The 19165-nt window shown below is 40.8% G+C and overlaps 1 protein-coding gene across 7 annotated transcripts in view; it reads right to left on the reverse strand.

Annotated features, from left to right (window-relative positions):
* The window catches only part of SLC4A7 (solute carrier family 4 member 7), a 130064-nt gene extending 119368 nt beyond the window's left edge, over window positions 1–10696 (reverse strand). For 3 of the 7 annotated variants that reach the window (XM_073223706.1, XM_037008594.2, XM_037008593.2), the window contains exon 1: window positions 5533–10696. In XM_073223706.1, coding sequence (XP_073079807.1) covers window positions 5533–5580 — 48 coding nt within the window. In that variant the 5' untranslated portion in view covers window positions 5581–10696. The remainder of the gene's footprint in view (window positions 1–5532) is intronic. The other 4 variants (XM_037008596.2, XM_037008595.2, XM_037008592.2 and 1 more) reach the window with 3 other exon arrangements.
* Window positions 10697–19165: the final 8469 nt, after the last annotated feature.

Here is a 19165-nt window from a genome sequence, read left to right on the forward strand (position 1 = left end):
GGCACATTAATACTCCAAATGCTAGGACAGAACCCAGAGCACCCTCCAGGCAAAGCTAACAAAAGAAGAGTAGGGAATTCCCCATGAAGTACACCTTGGTGCATACTCACAGGAATTCGGTTTAACAGTTCATGATATCAAGCAACGTAAATCCTAGTAAATAACTGTGGGAACTATAACAAAGGGTTGTAGTCTGATTTTCACACAGGCTCTCATTCCAAATAAATAAAATCAGATTCCTACAGGATTAAAAAAGGTGGCCTTTAATTCACATTATACAATATGAAATCTTAATACCCAGAATTTTTCAAATGTAGTACATTTCACATTAGACAATAGTATCTACTAAAAATATAATTCTGCTGCAGATTTTAATGAATGTGAGTGCCGAGGAGAAGGAAAATTTTATGAGAGTTTTAAATGTAGATCAAAGAATCCCCAAGAATAATTATAGTCTCATAGGTGAAATATTAGAAGAAAAGGGGTATTAAATTTAAAATGTGATAAATGCAGGGATACCACATGTAGTTTTGGGGGTGGTACCCTACAGAAGGGCATCAGAAGAGAGGGCCGGGAGGGGCTGAAGCCCAGCACCACCTCCTCTCAAGCCTTGTGCAAGTTTGAATCAACTTAAAAGGGACATCTTTGAAAATTCCGACAAATGCAGTCCTGCAACATCCTTCTTCCCTCCCTTCCATGACACTTCCTCCCCCCAAAACCCCACCCACAGCAAATATTAAAAAGTGCTCAATTTTTGAAAAAGGAAGTTTGTTTTCCTAGATCAAGATAACATCTTAGTGGCCAAAGTATAATGGAATGAAAATTTCTAATTTAAATTCTTATCAAAAATTTGTTTCTTAAGAGGACTTTTTTTTTTAAAACGCAAACATCTCCAATATTACCATGGAATTCAATGGGAAGAGAGAGTCTACTATACATAAATTAGCTTTAATCTATTTTTGTTAAATACACCAATTCCTGAGGTAAGAGTAGTTCTGTGTAACTACTGTCAGTATTTTTCCAGAACACTGAAAATATTCTATATACAAAAGAACATGCAACCAAACATAAAGCACCAAGCATTAATTATATGTTATGGCAAAAGATGAGAAAAGTTGCAAGTATCATCTTTTCCCTTGTCATGCTCTCTCAAGAAACCATTCCGCACTCCCTTCCACAATAAAATAAAGTATAAGCATCTTGCACATTTTCAAAGGAATATCCACTTCCCAAATTCCTAACCAGAGATGACACATAACAGCTTCTCCAAATCAAGCAATCTGACAAAAAAGCAATACAGTCCTGGTCCAGAGAGGATGATTCTATACTGCACGACATGTGAACAGAATAACAATTGAATGATGCCAGTACACATAACATTCTCTACAGTAGAAAAAGAATTTTTAAATATTAAAGCACCTCTCTCTTCTGTTGCATTATGAAAGGTAGATTATGCTTTACCCTTCACTTGGATACTATCCCCAAACACCAGCTTAAATAAACTCATTAAAATCCAGACTATGACTTAAGAAAAATATATTTTAAAATATCCTTTGGAGGAAATTTGACAATCTGTTTAAAATAGCCAAACTAGAGCCTTTCTATACTGCTATGTCAACTCCAGACAAAAATGCAAATCTACACCATAATCCCATTAGCCTTCTAAAAAGCACTGAAAAAGTGTTTGGCCATTCTCATCTTTCACCAGTCACTTAAAAAATGTCTAGTCCATGGAAGCAAGGAGTCACTAATTTAGAAATCTAGCACTACTCCAGTCTACTAGTTCTCTGCCCTCAGGAAGACTTAACAGCAGCACTGCCAAACACCGTCATAAGATCCTAACACTATGCTAACCAGGGACCCCTTCATGGTTCATTATCATTACAATTACATACAATCCTGAAAGTCTCCCCAAGTTGTAAAATCTAGTAAGTATCAATCAACAAAATACATGACGTCTGCTAAAGAAAACAGAGGCAAACTTCATTGTACACTAGAATGTTGGAATAGCCACTTGCTTTTGTACAGGAATCAAGTCTCTCCTTCAAGAGGCTAAAAGTAGGTGGCTAAAAGGCCAATTGCACCTTTTCATGTGTATGCACTGATCCTTAGTACTACACATGCTCACTGCAAAACTGAAAATACTGTGCCCATAAAAAAGTGACACTATGGAAGAATCTATTATCAGTAAGAGGAAGCTATAGTAAATCAAAAGTCACACTGTCTATAGTAAGAACCCCATGAATCACCTCTATGCTCCTTTATATAAATGGCCCATTTTGTCAGTTGCAGATCCACTTTAAGATATTTGTGGCAAAATACAGTATGAAAGAAGAGGAAGTAAAGAGGAAGAAACACAACCCACTACAGGATGTTGACAAGTCTAAACACAAGGTTTTAGAATACACTGGTTAGCACACCACATACCACTAAAATAATATATACCAGGTTCCTCCAATACCAGGTTACTTTGGCTTTCGATTTTAACCTACTCAAGTAACGAGTCTCATGTAAAAAAATACTCTAACTTCTATACCCTAAGCCTCTCATATATGAAAACCTGTCTACTTCCCAGTCTCAGTGACCAAATAAAACAATTCTTCAACTCAAATACCCCAATTTCATTTGGACAGATGGCAGATTTGCTGTCTTTACCTTTATTACAACTCTGTGTACTGTGGCCCAGATATACCAACTACAAGGCAAAAACAAAATAACTAAAATCCTAATAATGTGCATATTATCTCTAGAGCTGTCAATACCCCAACCACAGATGCCCAAAGAGAGAAATGGTTATTTACAGGCCTACCAAAAAACCTTCTATTTGCCAGTCACCACTGAATTCATACTGGGTTGTTAATATCTTTTATTTATTCTGATGACTATTTCTTTTAAAGTATTGCTAACAGACTCATGAAAATGTTTTAACTGGTGCTCACAAATGGGATTAGCAGGAATGCAAATGCTGTGACTCTGTTTGCTATACATGCCAAAATAAACTCAATGAGGTTAGGACTGTGTCTACCTTGCTTACCTACATTCCCAGGGCCTGGCACCTAGGAGACACTTAATAAACACCCATAAAATGAAATCGTGTAACACCAAAATTCGCAGAACAGCCCCCAAATTTCAGTGGTAATGGAACTGTGTTAATGCCTGGAAGAAAGAACATTTGCTAAAACTTGGGAAAGGTCTAAATAGTGCTATTTGCTGTAACAGGATTTAACCTATACCACAGAATAAGACTGACAGTTCAAATCAGCTCTGAAGGGAGGTCTATAATGATGAGTTTTGAAACAAAACAAAGGCTGCATTTTTTTTATAAGATAGATGACTTTTCTTTCTACCCCAAAACCATGATCAATGAAACTTACAGAATTTTAAGAGCAGAAGAAACCTTAAGAGACTAAATTATAAAACAGATGGGCTCCAGTTTCTGAGTAATATAAACTGCTACCAATTTATTCAAGATTTTTGCACAATTACATAAACACGGTATTTTGAATATTAATTACATTTTACTTTTTTGACTATGCTAAGCAACTAGTTGTAAAGTAGAGAAGCAATGATTGATGAATATATAATCCTCCATTTTTATGACTTTCGCTTACCAAGGGAAAAATCAGTGAGCAAGGATGTAACTTTATCAATGCAAACAGTAACTCTTTCCAGTATTTGAGTCAGTGTTCCCTACTACTTCAATCAACACTTCTCTAATTCTATTTTTAGACTATGTAATAGCTTATTGCATTTGATTTCTATTACTGATTTGTATATGTCTGCAGCAGCCAAGTCTTATATTCCCAAAGATTTAGGAGGTATACATATACCCTTCCAAAGTGCTCCCTTTCCATGCGATTAAAAATAACAGTGTTTGATAATTTCTTTGTCATTTGTCTCCCTCATTTGAATGTACGTTCTGTTAGAGCAGAACTGCTGGTTCTGTCTTGCTGGACACTACAGAATATTTTCTAAGTAAGAGTTATTGCAATGAATGAATGATCTGGAAGGCAATGGGATATATGCTTCTTCTGCTAGCTAAATAGGCAATATTTGAGAAGACAGAATAGATTCTATCCAGATTTATGACAATTCAGATGCTCTAATTTACTGCGCTGCACTGAAAATCTGCAAATAATAAATGTAAGCACAGACACCACCATATTTGACACACACTATTACAGAAGGTACTAAAAAACACATCAAAACATAGGTCATTCAAAGGCCACACAAAGAACTAACTACAGGAGATTCCTTAGGACGAGCTTTCCATATTCCATTACTGTCACTGTGACTGATTTTCCCAAAAACCACTGCTAAATGACTTCACTGTCTGGAGACTCAGTTTTTCTCCATGTTTTGAGAATCTGTAAGTGAACACACTGAAACAATGAATGACTACTCTCCAGGGCCTTACAATAATCTTTAAAAAGGTGGGGGAAGGGGCTAGTTTAAGGAAAACTTTTTAATAAAAACTGTTTTAATAAAAACAGTGAAAAGCAATTTCCCTGTTAGTTGCGAAAGCCTGGAAATTTTTTCACCGTACCCTTCCTTTCCCTCCTTCGCTGGTCACAGAGCAAGAGTTGGAAGCCGGAAAATTTCTAACACCTCCATGCCCTGTGAGTCAGGAACTACGAAGGGAGAAGAGAATCAACTGTGGGGACACATGTGTTCTACAGGAAAGCAGGAAGTCAGTTTCTCGAGCAGAGGCCACCGTCCAAAACGGCAAACCGCGACACCAGCCTTTGCAAAGCCCGCCCCCGCTCCCCTCCAACCCCGAAGCCGAAGCCGGCCTCCCGGGATCCGCGGCGCTGCTCGGCTGATGGAAGGAGGAGCGGCACCGAGGGCTCTGGATGTCTTCCTCCTCTACTTGGCCTGCGGAGGGAGGACACTCCCCCGGTTCTCGCCAAAAGAGGAGGCGGCGGACCAGGCAGAGTCAGCAGCGACAAGAAGCCTCGGCCCTACGGAAGGCGGGTCGTCCACGCGGCAGGAGAACTCCCCGAACAAAGCACACCGCGCGGGCCGGGCTGGGGAGCCGGGAAGGAAGAGGGAAGATCCACCCCGGCCCGTCACCACCGCCCGGGGATAGAGACAGGTGGAGCCGCGCTCCTCCTCAGAGGGAGCGGAAGGATGGGTTCGTGGGGCTAATCTGAACTCCAGCGCAAAGCAACCGGAACCCTGCCCCGGGCAGGGGAGGGACGGAGGGAGGGAGGGAAGCGAGGGCTGCGGAGAGAAGGGGAGGGATGGTCGGGGTCGCGGCCGCGCCGGGCCGAGGATGCGGGTGCGAGGATGCCGGCGGCGCGCTGCCGCCCACCCCCGGCCGGGCCTCGCCGGCGTCGCGGCCGCCCGCCCCTCGCACCCGCACCCCGGGCGGCCACACAAAGGGGCTGGCGAGGCGCGCCGGCTGCGGGAATGCAGCAGGGCGCGGGGCCCGGGACGAGGTGGCCGGACCGCGACGCCCGCCGCGCCCCCGCCTTTGTCTGCCTAGCTCCGCGCCCCCGCCGCCCGCGGCGCCCTCACCCTGCTCTTTACCCGGGTGAGTAGCGGTCTCATCTGCTCGCCGGCCCCATCCGCCTCCATGGCCCGCCGGTCAGCCCGCGGCGGCCGCTACGCTACTTCCCCGCGCAGTCCGCCCACCGCCTTCGAGACCCGACGCGCGCGGGGAAACGAACGTGCGTCCGGGCTAGAGGCGCGCGTGCGTGGGGAGAGCGGGGCGCGCGAAACGCGGAACGCGCGTGTGCGCACGGCGGCTGCGGGGCTGGCTCGCCGCGCAGAGAGGCCGCAGCGTGGAACGTGGAGAGATAACCGAGTGAGCGGGAGACGAGGCGGGGGCAAAGGAGGCCGCCGCGTAGGGCTCGGGGGCGGGGCCGCGGGCCGTGACGCGTGCAGCACCAGTCCCGCCCCGACACGCCCCCGCCCCGCCTCCGCGTCACGCCCACCCTGCCGTGTAGCCCCCGCGGGCTCCGCCGCTAGGCCTCCCGGAGGCGGAGCGGGAGGAGGCGGAACGGGCGTGTGTCCCACCCAGTTGGCGGCTCTCAGAGCACCGCAGGCGCCCCGCCACCGGCAGCTCCTCAGGAGGCCCCGCCCCTCTTTGTAAAATCTTCGCCGGCCGAAACTAATTAACTAACTCGTTTTTGGCGTCGGTGGTTCCTCTGGGGTTCGGAAGCGGGGTGACGGTCACCCCCGCCTCTTGCTACAAACTATATACTTTAGAGGCAGAGGGAAGGAGGTCGCCACTCTTCATGGACGCTCACGGGAACCCTCACGGAACTAACGGGTCTTCGCCACTCCGCAAGGTTTTCTTTCTCAATTCAGTAGGATTGAACGCCAGTTGGGGCCTGGAAAGGGGGGCACTCCTGACCAGACCTCCTCGTGCGCTTGCGCCCTCGACGGGCGCCACACCCCGAAGTCCACCGTCAAATACCCACAGCTCATCTGGGGGGTGACGCTACCTGCCGCACAGGCTCGGTCAAGGATCCAGTGCATTTCCGTGAACGTGTCTGACACATAGCATGCTTGTTAAAGACATTCTTGTTCAGAGTTACCGTGCAAAGTTTTAAAGAAGATGACAAAAGGATTAGTTGAGAAGTGGAAGGAAACAGTTTTACGGTAGGTCTGGAACGCATATCCTCCCCATCTCCTAGAGGATATTAGTAAAGTCTTTGTCAAAAAGTTAAGGATGCTGGATGACTCGTTCCTGGCTCGGCTTCTAGTCCCCTCCTGTTCTAACTTTCCCAGAGAGTTGCGTTGAGGCTGGCGAACACTATACACTTAACTTGCAAAAGAGCAGAGTATGTGCTTCTATTAATAATATCTACCATTTAAAGGGGCCTGAAATTAGAGACGGTGACGTTTTGCAAACATGCTTCATCTCTAATCCTCACACACTACAAAATATGTTTTACTACCTCCATTTTACAAATGTGGAAGCTGAGACTTACCAAGATAACTGGTTTTAGGTCCTGGTTAATGTAACTACTCTCTATTGCACCATTCTAGTGCCTCATTAAGGACAAATGAACAACAAAAAAAGGAATACAAGATGAAACCAGAATGAAAAGGAAAGAATTGGAAGAAAGAGGAGAGCTGGAATAAAAAAAAAAAAAGCCTCCTAAAATTGTTTTAGGCATCAGTCACTTGTGCCCATACCATCACTCTCTACAGTAAATATGATTTATATTGAAGAATTAGTTCTGAACCTTCCCTACCATAAAACTGCAATTGGTGTACATAATTGGTCTATCCCCTTTCTGCATAGCACTTATTCTTTTACAACATTCTATATATTTTATGCTTAATTATGGCTTCTTGTCTATACACATGCATGCATACACACACACAGGTGTGTGTGTCCTCCATGTAAACACACAAGCAGCAATTTTTTGTCTACTTTGTTTGCTGTTATATTCCTAGTATGCTAGAAGAGTGCTTGGCCCTTGTAAGCTCTCAGCACATATGTTAATTGAATGAATATGGCGAGTCAGGGACCTAACATCCTTTAAGATCTAAGAGCGTCCTAGGTGACAGCTGAGGATGTGGCCAAAGGAGCAATGGGAACAAAGCAGGAGCCAAGACCCTTGAAGGCCTCACAAATACACACTCAGGAGACCATGCTAGAAAATGAGTTTTTTCTCCTCCTCCATCTTATGAAAAAAATAAATAAGCCCCAGGTTTATTTAGTCCACAATCCTTTTTTGAGTGACTTCTGTGTTGCCATGCACTTTTTCCACTCCTCACTTCATCCCAACTACTAAAAAGATAATGTAGGAAAGGGCTGAATTATAGAATTTATTACTACTCTTAATTACCCACTTAATTCAGACTCAGCCAGAGTTCATCCTGAGGTGATGGGTGTATTGAGTAAAGAAAATAATGTGTGAAAATTGCTTTTGTGCAAATAGAGATAGCTATAAAATGTTCCAAAGTGCTGAAAAGCAAATTGTCCTCTTCAGCATTTTAAATATTAATCCAAAAGGTAGCATGGGGGAACATTTGCTAAACAAAGGTGAATGTGAACCTAAATACGTTGCTAATAATGAACTTGCAGCACCTAAAATTAATGACATTTTGCTATATCCCAAGTTCAGGAACTTCCTCAGTTTCTGGAGCAGTAGGTAATACTAACAGGGACTTGGATACAACCTCTTGGCAAGATCTTCATCCTGAGGAGCAAATAATCATCCAATAATCTTCCTCCAACAGTTCTTTACGAGGCAGGGCATATTTTCTAAAGACAAATAGCAGTTTCTTTGTCCTTTGGAAAACCTGGAACCATCCTTGACCTTTCGCAGAGGATTCTTTAACAACTATGTGTTTCTTCATTGCCTCTTCTTGGTCATAGCTGAAATTTAAATGTTCCCAATCATTTGCTCCTATAAGGAAAGCTAAAGTCCTTGGAATAGGGTTTAGTAAGAGCACCAGGGGAAAGACAAAAGGTAAATTGTTGAAAAAAAAAATGTTGCTCCTTACTTCTGTAGGCTAAGCCCACAGATAAATTTAAAACAAAAACCAGCCCTGGTCCCTGATCTCATGAAGTTCAGAGGAGAATATATGAATATACAAACCACTGCCAGCAATACTATGTGTTCAGCTCTGATACAGTCATGGGGATCTCACTGTACGAGAAATGGGATGACTTTTGCTAGAGGCAGAAGGAGATAGGGGCTGCCAGCTGTGGGAAAAAGCTGAAAATCTGCAGAAAAATCAAGTAGATTTGAATTGAGTCATGAATGATAATGGTATAACTTCACCAAATAAGGGGTAGGGTGGGGGAAGGAAATACAGGCAGAGGTAACGGCAAGATAAAGGGCATTGATCTGAAGAAGCAGGATGCCCAAAGGTGAAGCATTCCTGCTCCAGAGACAAACTGCCTGGGGCTGATTCCGTTCATGCTAATTGTCTTTAGGCAAATTACCTCACCTCTCCAACTCTCTTTGAAAGTAATAGTGGTACTCTCCTCATGGATTTGCAATGAAGATTAAATGAGAGCATCTAGCACACCTAACTATACCATAATGATGGAGACATAACATTGTACATTTGCCTAAGCCCACAGTATGTACAACACCAAGAGTGAACCTGTAAATTATGAACTTTCAGTGACAATGATGTAGAATGTAGATTCGTCTATTGTACAAAAACACCGTTCTGATGGAGAATGTTGATAATAAGGAGGCCATGCATGTGTAGAGGCAGGGGGTATAAAGGAAACAAATCTCCTCGGTACCTTCCCCTCAATTTTCCTGTGAACCTAAAGTTGCTTTTAAGAAGTAGTTTTAATAAAAAGTAGCCAAAGGAAAAAAGCTTAAGTCGATGCCTCAGGAAATTTAAAAAAAGGCATTTTAATCTGCTTTCGCTAATTAAAAATGGTGGGTACAGTGTGTATTTATTCAGATATGTTCACTGAAACATTTGTGGTAGAAAAACTGGCAGTATGTCAGTAAGGAGGATCAGTTAAATATATTTTGGTACTTCAAATGATGAAATAAAGTTCTTCAGCATCAAAAGAATGAGTTAGTTAAGTGCTGATAAGGAAAGTGTTTCAAGATACATTACCAATATTATTAAGTTCCTCCCTCCTGCCCCCCCCAAAAAAAGGTAAACTGAGTAACAGTTGGTATACTATGAATCTTTTTGTAAGTAGGAAGAAAAATTTTACATTTATGTCAGTATATCTGTTACCTCTGGAAGTTAAGCCACTGCTACAAATAGATGTCAGTGAACAATGTAAAAGTATCTGTCTTTATTGTTTTATTCTTCATATTTTAATATCAATGAGAGCTATGTGAACAATAAAAACAAGGGTCATATTTTGTTTCTTTATATTTCTCTATATTTAAAAAATCTAATTTTAAATGTTACATATTTTTAAACTTTATATAGGCAAGTTATTTAATGGGATTTGGTTTATTCTTATAAACACGTCTTTAGGGATAATCTCTTTGGAAGAATCCTGAATTGGTATTTCAAAAATTCCCTTAATATCACCTTAACTTCAAATATCAATATAATTTAGGCAAAGTACTTTCTTTGGTTTAAATTTCACAGATAATTGTGTCAGTCTTTCCCCATTACTTGTATGGAAAGATACGACATCTTTGAATTGTTAAATTAGTAAAGGGATGTTGAAAAAAGAAATATAGTCCTACTCCCAAGTATTTACCCAAGAGAAATAAAATTATTTTCATAGGGAAAAACCTATACATAAATGTTTATAGAAAATTTATTCATAATGGAATGAATAAACTGCAAACAATGCCAATACCCTTTAATATGAATTATGGACAAATGAGAGTGTTGTGGTACATCTGAACAATGGAATACCAATCTGTAACAAAAAGAAAAAACTACCGACAAAACAATATAGATTAATACAAAATGAATTCTGCTAAACTGAAAGAAGCCAGCTTCAGAAGGCTACATTCTGTCTGAATCCGTTTATGTGACTTTCTCAAGGAAAACAAGAAACAGAAAACAAATCACTAGTTGCCGGGATTTAGGGCTAGGGACTGGGTATTCACTGCAGAGGGACAAGAGGGAACTTTCTGCAGTGATGAAACTGTTGTATTTCTCGATCATGATGGTAGTCACACAATTGTGTGTACGCATCTGTCAAAACTTAATACTCTACACTAAAAAGGATGTATTTTGTGTAATGTGCAATACCTCAATAAACTTGGCATAAACCAATAAATATGTTTACTACACACCCACACATTTTGTAATCTGAAATTAGTGGATGGTTTTTACATATTTATGATTATACAGTAGTTCTGTGTTGTTGCGCTTAAACACCATATATCCCAGCATCCATAATAGAATAATAATTTTAGTGCTTCAATGGATCCTTTTCAATTATTTTGGTTTCTTAGTAATGCATGCAAAACTATTTGTATGTCTGTTCCTGAATTCTTTGATGCACATATATATTCATAGGGAAACTACAATTATGGAAACCAAAGACTATAAGCACTATTACGGTCAAATAACTGCAAATTAGCAAGGCTCCTGGAACTGAATTCTAGACTGGCTACCACTCAGTTCATTGTTTCTTTACTAACACTGATTTTTTTCTGAGTCAGTTCAAGTCATTGGTCATCATTTAGTTTGCTCAGACATTGGCTGGAAAACTGTAATCTACCATTGAGTAACAGGAACAAGTGCATACAGAATAATGTACTTTGTCACTTTGAGATGTGCCAGCAAATTTCTTTAAAAGATTGTTACACATTTGATTTAGGCAGAGTTCTTTAGAAGTCAGAGTCATTTTTGGTCACACCTTAAGTACACCTGGGTGTGGTTCAAATTTTGGTTGCTTTCCAAAGACTGTTCCTTTTAATACTTGGGCTTGAGAATGTTTAAAAGATCCTAGTTGCTCTTTTTTTTTTTCTTCTCAGGACCACTCTTTATATACAGTTAAATTTCAATGAATACCTCATTTATGAAAGTAATCCTTTCAACCAGGTCCATGACTGAGACTACAATGAATTTTGGAGAAGAACTCATCTGAACCAAGGGAGGAAATCTAAAATCCCAAGGTCCCATTCTGAGAAACATAGATAAAGATATAATAGACTTTTAGGAAGGCAGAGATGGAAGAAAACATTTCTTGTCATGGAAGTAAATTTCTTAAAATGTTACTCTGCATTAATGTTAAAATAAGCACTTGGTTTGGTTTAGATCATCTTGGAATATTCTCAGTCATCCCATTTTAAGATAATCTAAAATGGGATGTAAAATAAATTAAATAAACAAATAAAAACTTTACTTACAGGAAAAAAGAAGACTTCAATTCTGTAGGACATTGAACATGCCATTTAATGCCTCTGGACTTGTTTCCTCATCTGTAAAATGGGCTAATTGAGGCCATAATCCCTTATTCTTAACTGCAAACTCCATATAGCTCTGAAAAATCAGTAGTTTTTAGTAAATCACTTGGCTGGAAAAATCTACCCTAAACTGACATGAAGCTGTTTATAGTCTTTACTTCCTTATTGTGAATACCCAAATGTCTTATTACTTAAATATCAATTTGTCTGATAACAGGATGTTGTCCCAGACCCTCTTGAGGGTGTTTATGACATAGATAATTGGCATTATATCACTTCTTTAAATTTTGAAATATTCTAAAATCTAAAATATCTGGCTCTAAGGGTTTTGAATAAAGGATCATAGGCCTATGATATTTGTTCTGTTTATTTCAAAGCTATTGCAAAGGTCAAATAAGGTAATAGACTGGAAAAAAAACCTTGACAAAATTGATGCTATGCCTTCTTTAACCACAGAAAGCCCTGGAGATGGTGCTTTCTAGGGCTCTTGCTGTGTGGAGGCCTCCTCCTGTGCTAGAAGCAGCTTCTACCTGTCTTACAGCTTCTACTCCAGCCCCACACCTATGCTGTCCCTCTCCTGAAGGACCACTCTTAAAGACTGCTCCCTATAATTAGGGGTCCTTCCCAACCTATTGGAATATCTTTTGTTCTGTAGCTTTGCTAAACTCAGGCTGGTAATGAATTGCCAACAGACAGTGGAGAGAAATCAGATCTAGAGAGCACTTAAGCCCTTGGGGTGCTTCTGAATGCTCTGTAGGCATCCTGCAGATGACTGTCATTTTCACTGCTTAAAGCCAAGCTTGTGCATATGTAATGCAGAACTGAAGTCTCCTTTTTCCTGTTAGTTTTTAGATTATCTTAAAATGGGATGATTATGAATATTCCAAGAGGATTCAAGCAAGTAACCTGTGCTTGTGTGTGAAACAGAATGCCTACTTTCTCTCTCTCTCTCTCTCTCTCTCTCTCTCTCTCTCTCTCTCTCTCTCTCTCTCTCTCTCTCATACACAAACAGGCAACACAAGCTTATTCAAATAAATATGTTTATTCACTTAAATTCTGGTTCCTTTCTTATACCAACTGATTCATTTGATGGAATAGCAAATTGTTCACAGGTTACTGGGCATGCTGACAACTCCTTAAAACTTAGGGTTAACTAGGATTGAGAAGTGGTAAGCTTTCCTTTTACTTGCTTTTCATAGCTGATGTCCAATGAGACATTATGCACAACTGGAAGTTGAGAGTGGAGAAAGATAAAAAAGTTATTTTACAAAGTATGAAAATACACACACCAGCATTTCATCTTTTCTTAAAGACCATTAACCAGAAAAAGCACAGAGAATTTGGGAATGTTTCCATTTGAAGACTAAGAATATATCCCCTGCAAATACCACTATTATTATTCACCAATGACACACCAGTTTATCTCCCTTTTAAATGCCAATTAATAGTGCTTAAAAGATAAGTGGAGATACAGACCATGGCTCCAGGCATAAGCTACCCTTTGTCTATAAAGATGGCATGACTGGTAACCATGAGTAACATTGGTAGCACATGTTCCTCAAGGCTCTGCTGCACTGTCAGAGACAGGTTGATACGGTTCTTTCCATGTTCTATCTGTGATATTCATTTGTGAAAATATATTGTGAGGAATACAAGGCTGGAATCACAGAACACAAGGAAGCTAACTGCTATATCCATAAGTCACATTCATTTCCTACTGCTTCTTGGTCCCAGTAGATCCATCTAGTCAAGAATAATCCCTAGCTTCTCCCTCTAAAGACACTCTTTGGACCTAAATTGGTACAATCTTCCTGAAAAACAATTTGACAACATGTATTAACAGTCAAAAAAAAAAAAGCATGTCCTTCAATTTTTTCTTGACTAGGTCTTTCTTGACTAGGACTTTCTTGACTAGGTAATTTCTTGACTAGGACTGTTTTGCAAGATGAGTCATAGACATGAGCATAGATTTATATACAAAGAGGTTTATGCCAATGTTATATATGAAAGTGAAAAATTAAAGACCATATAAAATTGAAGCAATGAAAAATTATTAAATCATGTTTACAAATCCATGTGATGGAATATAAAGTACTCAACAAAAAGGCATTCTGAATTTTAATAAGAAAATACTCATGGTATCGTTTTGTTAAAATATCTGGAAACAAACTTGATACAGAGTATAATAACTAATTATCAATGAATGATCAGTTAAAGTAACAAATTAAAAAATAACGACAATTAAAAGGAAACAGACTAAAATGTTAACAGTTACTATTGCTGGGTAGTAGGATTACAAGTGACTTTTTAGTTTTACTTTTTATAGGTGTCTACAAATTTCCACAATGAAGAAATTCCTTTTGTAGACAGTGTTGTTAAGGGAAAACGTTAAAATGCTAATGGAAAACTTACAATGTTTTACAATAGGAATATTTCACAGTTAAACAGCAGTTTTACAAAGCCAAATACGTTCGTGGTAGCTAAAACTAGTGTGATTGCAGTAAATGGATATTCATAACCTTTTAAGAGGCACTGCTTCTCTCATTGAGGCCAAGTTAAAACTGAATGGGTTAAACAAAGGCCTGCCAAGAGGTCGGCTGAGGATACTACAGGGCTCTGAAAGGAGAAGACTATCCAGTTATTAGAGTAAATATTCTCAATGATATCTTTTCTGGCTAAGAAAAAAATATGTATTTTAATGAAGAAAACTACAGAAGCTTCAGAGAGTCTCATGTCTAGGAAACTAAACCCAGTTGGTAGGGTAGTTCATTGCCTAGCAACCTAATGAGGGGTTCATAAAGGTGGTATTTAAGTCCATAGGTCATCAGCATCAGCAAACACTAATTTGAATTGGAAGCTTTCTACCAATTATTATTACAGATCTTCAAAGACTTGCCAAATAATCCTTCTTTGGAATGAAAGCCTCTAAGATTACTGCCTGGTTGGAAGCTGGAGTTTTTGTCTCTGTTTTAAATGCTCTTAGACCAGGGTTTCCCAAATCTGCTTGTTTATAGTATTCTCTGGGGTACTTATGGGATATATGGATTTCCTTAGAGATTATGATTCAGCAGATATGGGATGGGGCCAAGGAATTCATCATTTTAACAAGGGGCCTAGATGAGTTTTATGACCAGCAAGTTTGAGAAATTTTATTATAAACTCTCATTTCCTTTCTAGCACTTCCTGTTAGTTCTAATTACATGCTATCCTTACCTGTTGGATGACTTGTTTAATGTCTGCCTCTAATACCAACCAGTAAGCTCTATGAGAGCAGAGATAGTGTCAATTTATTTCTGCCCCTCCAGGGACTGGGATGCTTTCTGGCATATGTGATTAGGAGCTGAGTAGCTATTTTTTGAATCAACCAATCAGTGAATCAAAATTCGTTTTGCTTTATCTGATAAGAGTCCAGGTTAGGTCTGAATCATTCTCAGGATTGTAGGAAAAACCCCATATCAAGGAAGCATAATGTGAACCTAAAATGCATTGTACTCTGGCAGGGACTTTTTGTCACCTTGAGGAGAAGAGTACATTACAAAAGAGGACATGCTGACTGCCAAATGCATTAAGACATCAAACTCATAAAGAAAACAAATATTCTGTCCATATCTACCTATCTATATAGATAATATCTATTACTTAAGTAAGCATATGGCATGCTGATCTGATATAGGAAAAAAAATACAAGACAACTTCTTGCCTCGTTTGAGGCCAGGTCCAGGGGGTTGCGATTGTCAAGCAGGTCAAGGGCCAGTATGACTGAAAAGGGTTCTACTTTCTCCTAATATTTAGGCTCACCAAGAACTATAAGGGCAAATAATGTTATAGAAATCTGGGGTGTACAACTCCCCCCTTAAACTTTTCTTTATTTAAAAATAACTATATTAGAGATAACTACTGAATATTAACTGGTTGAAATATGGCATTTATGTAGGTATATAGGAGTATGCAATAAGCTTACTGTGGAAGTACAGCAAACCTTTGCATACATAGGCACTGAGCAGGTAGGTGTCTATAAAATGATCACTGAATCATTTTGTCAGGCCATACTAATTCTGGAGAGTGAAATACATGGAGTTCTTTAGTTGTAGCCTATCTACTCTACTATCTCCACCAACCCCAGCTGCACAGTCCATGGAGATGCCCCTTCTGCCCTCACTTTGGGCCAGTTTATTCACTTAAGAAACCTGTTCCAAGACAGTTCCTACTGAGACGTGGACATCAGATGCCTGAAGTCACGGTTGCTCCCCACTCTTGAGACCTGGCTAAGACTTCACCAGCCATTCACACTCAGCTCATCAAAAAGGCCTAGCTGGGGGTTAGCAAATGAATTGCCTAGGGGCCAAAGCTGATCAGCCACCTATTTTTGTAAACAGAGTTTTATTGGAACATAGCATGCCCATTCATTTGTTTATGGTCTATGGCTGATTTTGGCAGTACAACAGCAGGCTTGAGTAGTGGTGACAGAGGTCATCTGACTCACAAAGCCTTAAATATCCACTGTCTGGACCATTAGAGAAAAAGTTTGTCTACTCCTAGCCTTGATGCATAGGGCCGGATAAAAATAATTGTTGTAATAAAACTCTCATGTGCATTTAGCATATGCTAGGTAGTATTCTAAGGTCTTTGCAGATGCTAACCTATTCAGTCCACTCTACAATCCTATGAGGAAAGTAAAGTACAAAGAGCTTAAGATAACACAGCTAGTGAGGGCCCGCCTAGATAGAAGTACTGTAACATAAATAGGTGATCACTGGTTTTCAAAAATGATGAACAGAATTGTAATTTGGAATCTGTACTAGAACAGCAACCAAATCATGGTGAAGATCATAAGACCAGTGTGATCAGGGAAGCAGGTTATTGTTAATAACCACATTCTGATCAGGTGTGGATTATATCTGTGAATGATATGGGGTTAGATGGGAAAAACAGTACGTAAGGAAATCAAAAAAAGAAAATAGAAATTACCAAAAAAAAAATGCTTTCTTAAAAAAATGTATTTACTCCAAAGTGTCTACATTTAAATTGTAATTTCTGCTCCAACATAGTCCCCTTGGCATACTCTTCCTTCATTAAAAATAATTCAAAATCTTTTTAAAATATGTGTTTGGAAATTACCTTTGGAAACAGTTTACTCACATAGAAAACCCAATGTTTAAATGTATGGATCCATAGTTATAAAATTTATTTTAGTCCCAAGTGGTATTGTTAATATTATTTCACTTTATGGTCCACTTTATGCACCAGATGTGGGTCCCACAGACTTTTGAATTCTTCAGAAAAGTAAACCCAGCCCATGACATTTCCAAGGATTAGAGATTTTCCACAGCCTTGTCTGAGTAGCTTACTGCGACACAACAGAACCTGGCCCATAGTAAGTGTGCAAAAAATACTGTTGAACAAATGAGTGACTTTCTCAAAAAGAAGTTCCAAAAATGATTTAGGAAATGATGACACTGTTGGAAAATCTCTCTCAGTGATTGCTTTGAAGAAACATGCATTTGGTTCATCAGATTTCTTTGAGTCATTTCTTTGAATGGATATTCAACAAATACCCATTGACAGCTAGGGATAGGTACATCACCTAGAAAGTCCAGTGCAAAATGAAAATGTAGGGTCTCTTGGTCAAAAAGCAGGAAAGAAGTGTTTTCCTTTCTTCTGCAGTCTCCTTCTCAACCTGTCATTGTGTCTTAACTTGTTATGCAGCCCTGTGCTCCCCTGGGCACATGGGTACTTGCAGAGAGAGTGCAGGGATTCACAGGCACTACAGCTCCTGAGCAGGACTCCACACGTGGGCACACACAAGAACCTGCCTGACCCCGCCTTGCTCCTGCACCCAAGTCAGGGAGAGGGCTGTGCAAGGGAGTTGTGGGAGGGCGGTAGTGGTCACTCGGTGGAGGTGAAGGAGGATACCAAGATGTGGGACCAGGTGGGAGCCAGGCCTCCGAGCCCTGGTGCATGCTCCATTATTCTTGGACCTCATGCATAAAACACAAATGGCTAAGCAACTCAAGACAGCAATTGGTAAGTATTAAACTCCAAATGCATGGCGGCCTCCCAGATGTTCCTGAAGCTAGCCCTACTGAGAGCACACTGTGCTGGGCTAGGAGTGTGCTGTGAGAATGGGACAAACAGGGCAGTGCCAGCCCCATGGACCCTTCTTTCTAACAGGGAGAGCCGACAAGGAGAGATTAATGTGCAGCGTATGAGAATGTTGACGAGTAGAGGCAGAGCCTGGTGGCGTCAGTCCTGGGGTCAAGGAAGGAGTCCCAAACACAGAGACTGCTAAGTGAGACCTAATGGATAGGAGGTAGAAAACCAGAGTTGGGGTGCAGACAGAGGAAACAGCACTCAAAGAACTGGGGTTGGAGAGCATGGAGCATTCCAAGCCCTGGGGCTGGATGGAGTAGGAATGCACATTTCAGTGCTGGCAGGGGGGGAGTGGGAGCTTTCTCCATTATGTTAGGGAGTTTCAACATTGTCTGGGGGCAATAGGGAGCCATTTAGAGGCATTTAAGACAGAGTGACTTGATCAGACCTGTGTCGTGTAAAATCACTTGAGTTGCAATGGGAGGAAGAAAAGTTTCAAAGGGTGGGACATGTGGTAGGGAGAGAAGACAGGGTCAAAGGAGAGAATGCAGAGGGTGGTTTGGGCATGCATGGGAAGCACCAGATAACCAGAGGGGCTCACAGTGGGACAAGAAAGACCTGGGATACCACACACTGAGGCATGTAGAGTTCATTTCAACATTTGTCTGGTAGATGGGGACCAGAGGCACCAAACAGAGCAGACTGAAGCCTGCTTTGAGCGTGCTGGCCTAGACCAGATTGGCAGCAGCCTCTCACCACTCATTGTTCTGAAATTGTTAACAGAGCTTTGAGACCTGAGAGTGGTTCTGGAGTCCATGATCAGAGCGCCAGTTCCACACCCTTCCTTACAAAAGAACTTCAATTCCACAAAGCAAACATAACCCTGAGGAAATGTTAATGAGCAATTCCACGAATGGCCCAGGGATAAGCTCTGAACACACATGTTTCATCCCCTTTAAAGAGCACAGGTCATATGCCTATGTTTAATCTTTCAGCCTGTGCATGTAGAATGGTGTCATGGGCTGGTAAATGTTGGGGAGATGGTATCCTAACAGATTTCATTTACCCTACAACTTACTGAGTACATGAAGTGTCGACCGTACTGCATGAGTCCCTAGCTTGTCTTTCAGCTGCAATAGATGTGATTGATAGTTTCAAAGGTAATTTGGCAGTCATGAATCTGATTGGCTGAGCACCTTAGCTCCGGCTATAGAGGATACAAGAACTGGTCTGAAGAGCTTGTTGGA

The sequence above is a fragment of the Manis javanica genome, chromosome 15, assembly GCF_040802235.1.
Source record: "Manis javanica isolate MJ-LG chromosome 15, MJ_LKY, whole genome shotgun sequence".
In the NCBI taxonomy this organism is placed as follows: Eukaryota; Metazoa; Chordata; class Mammalia; order Pholidota; family Manidae; genus Manis; species Manis javanica.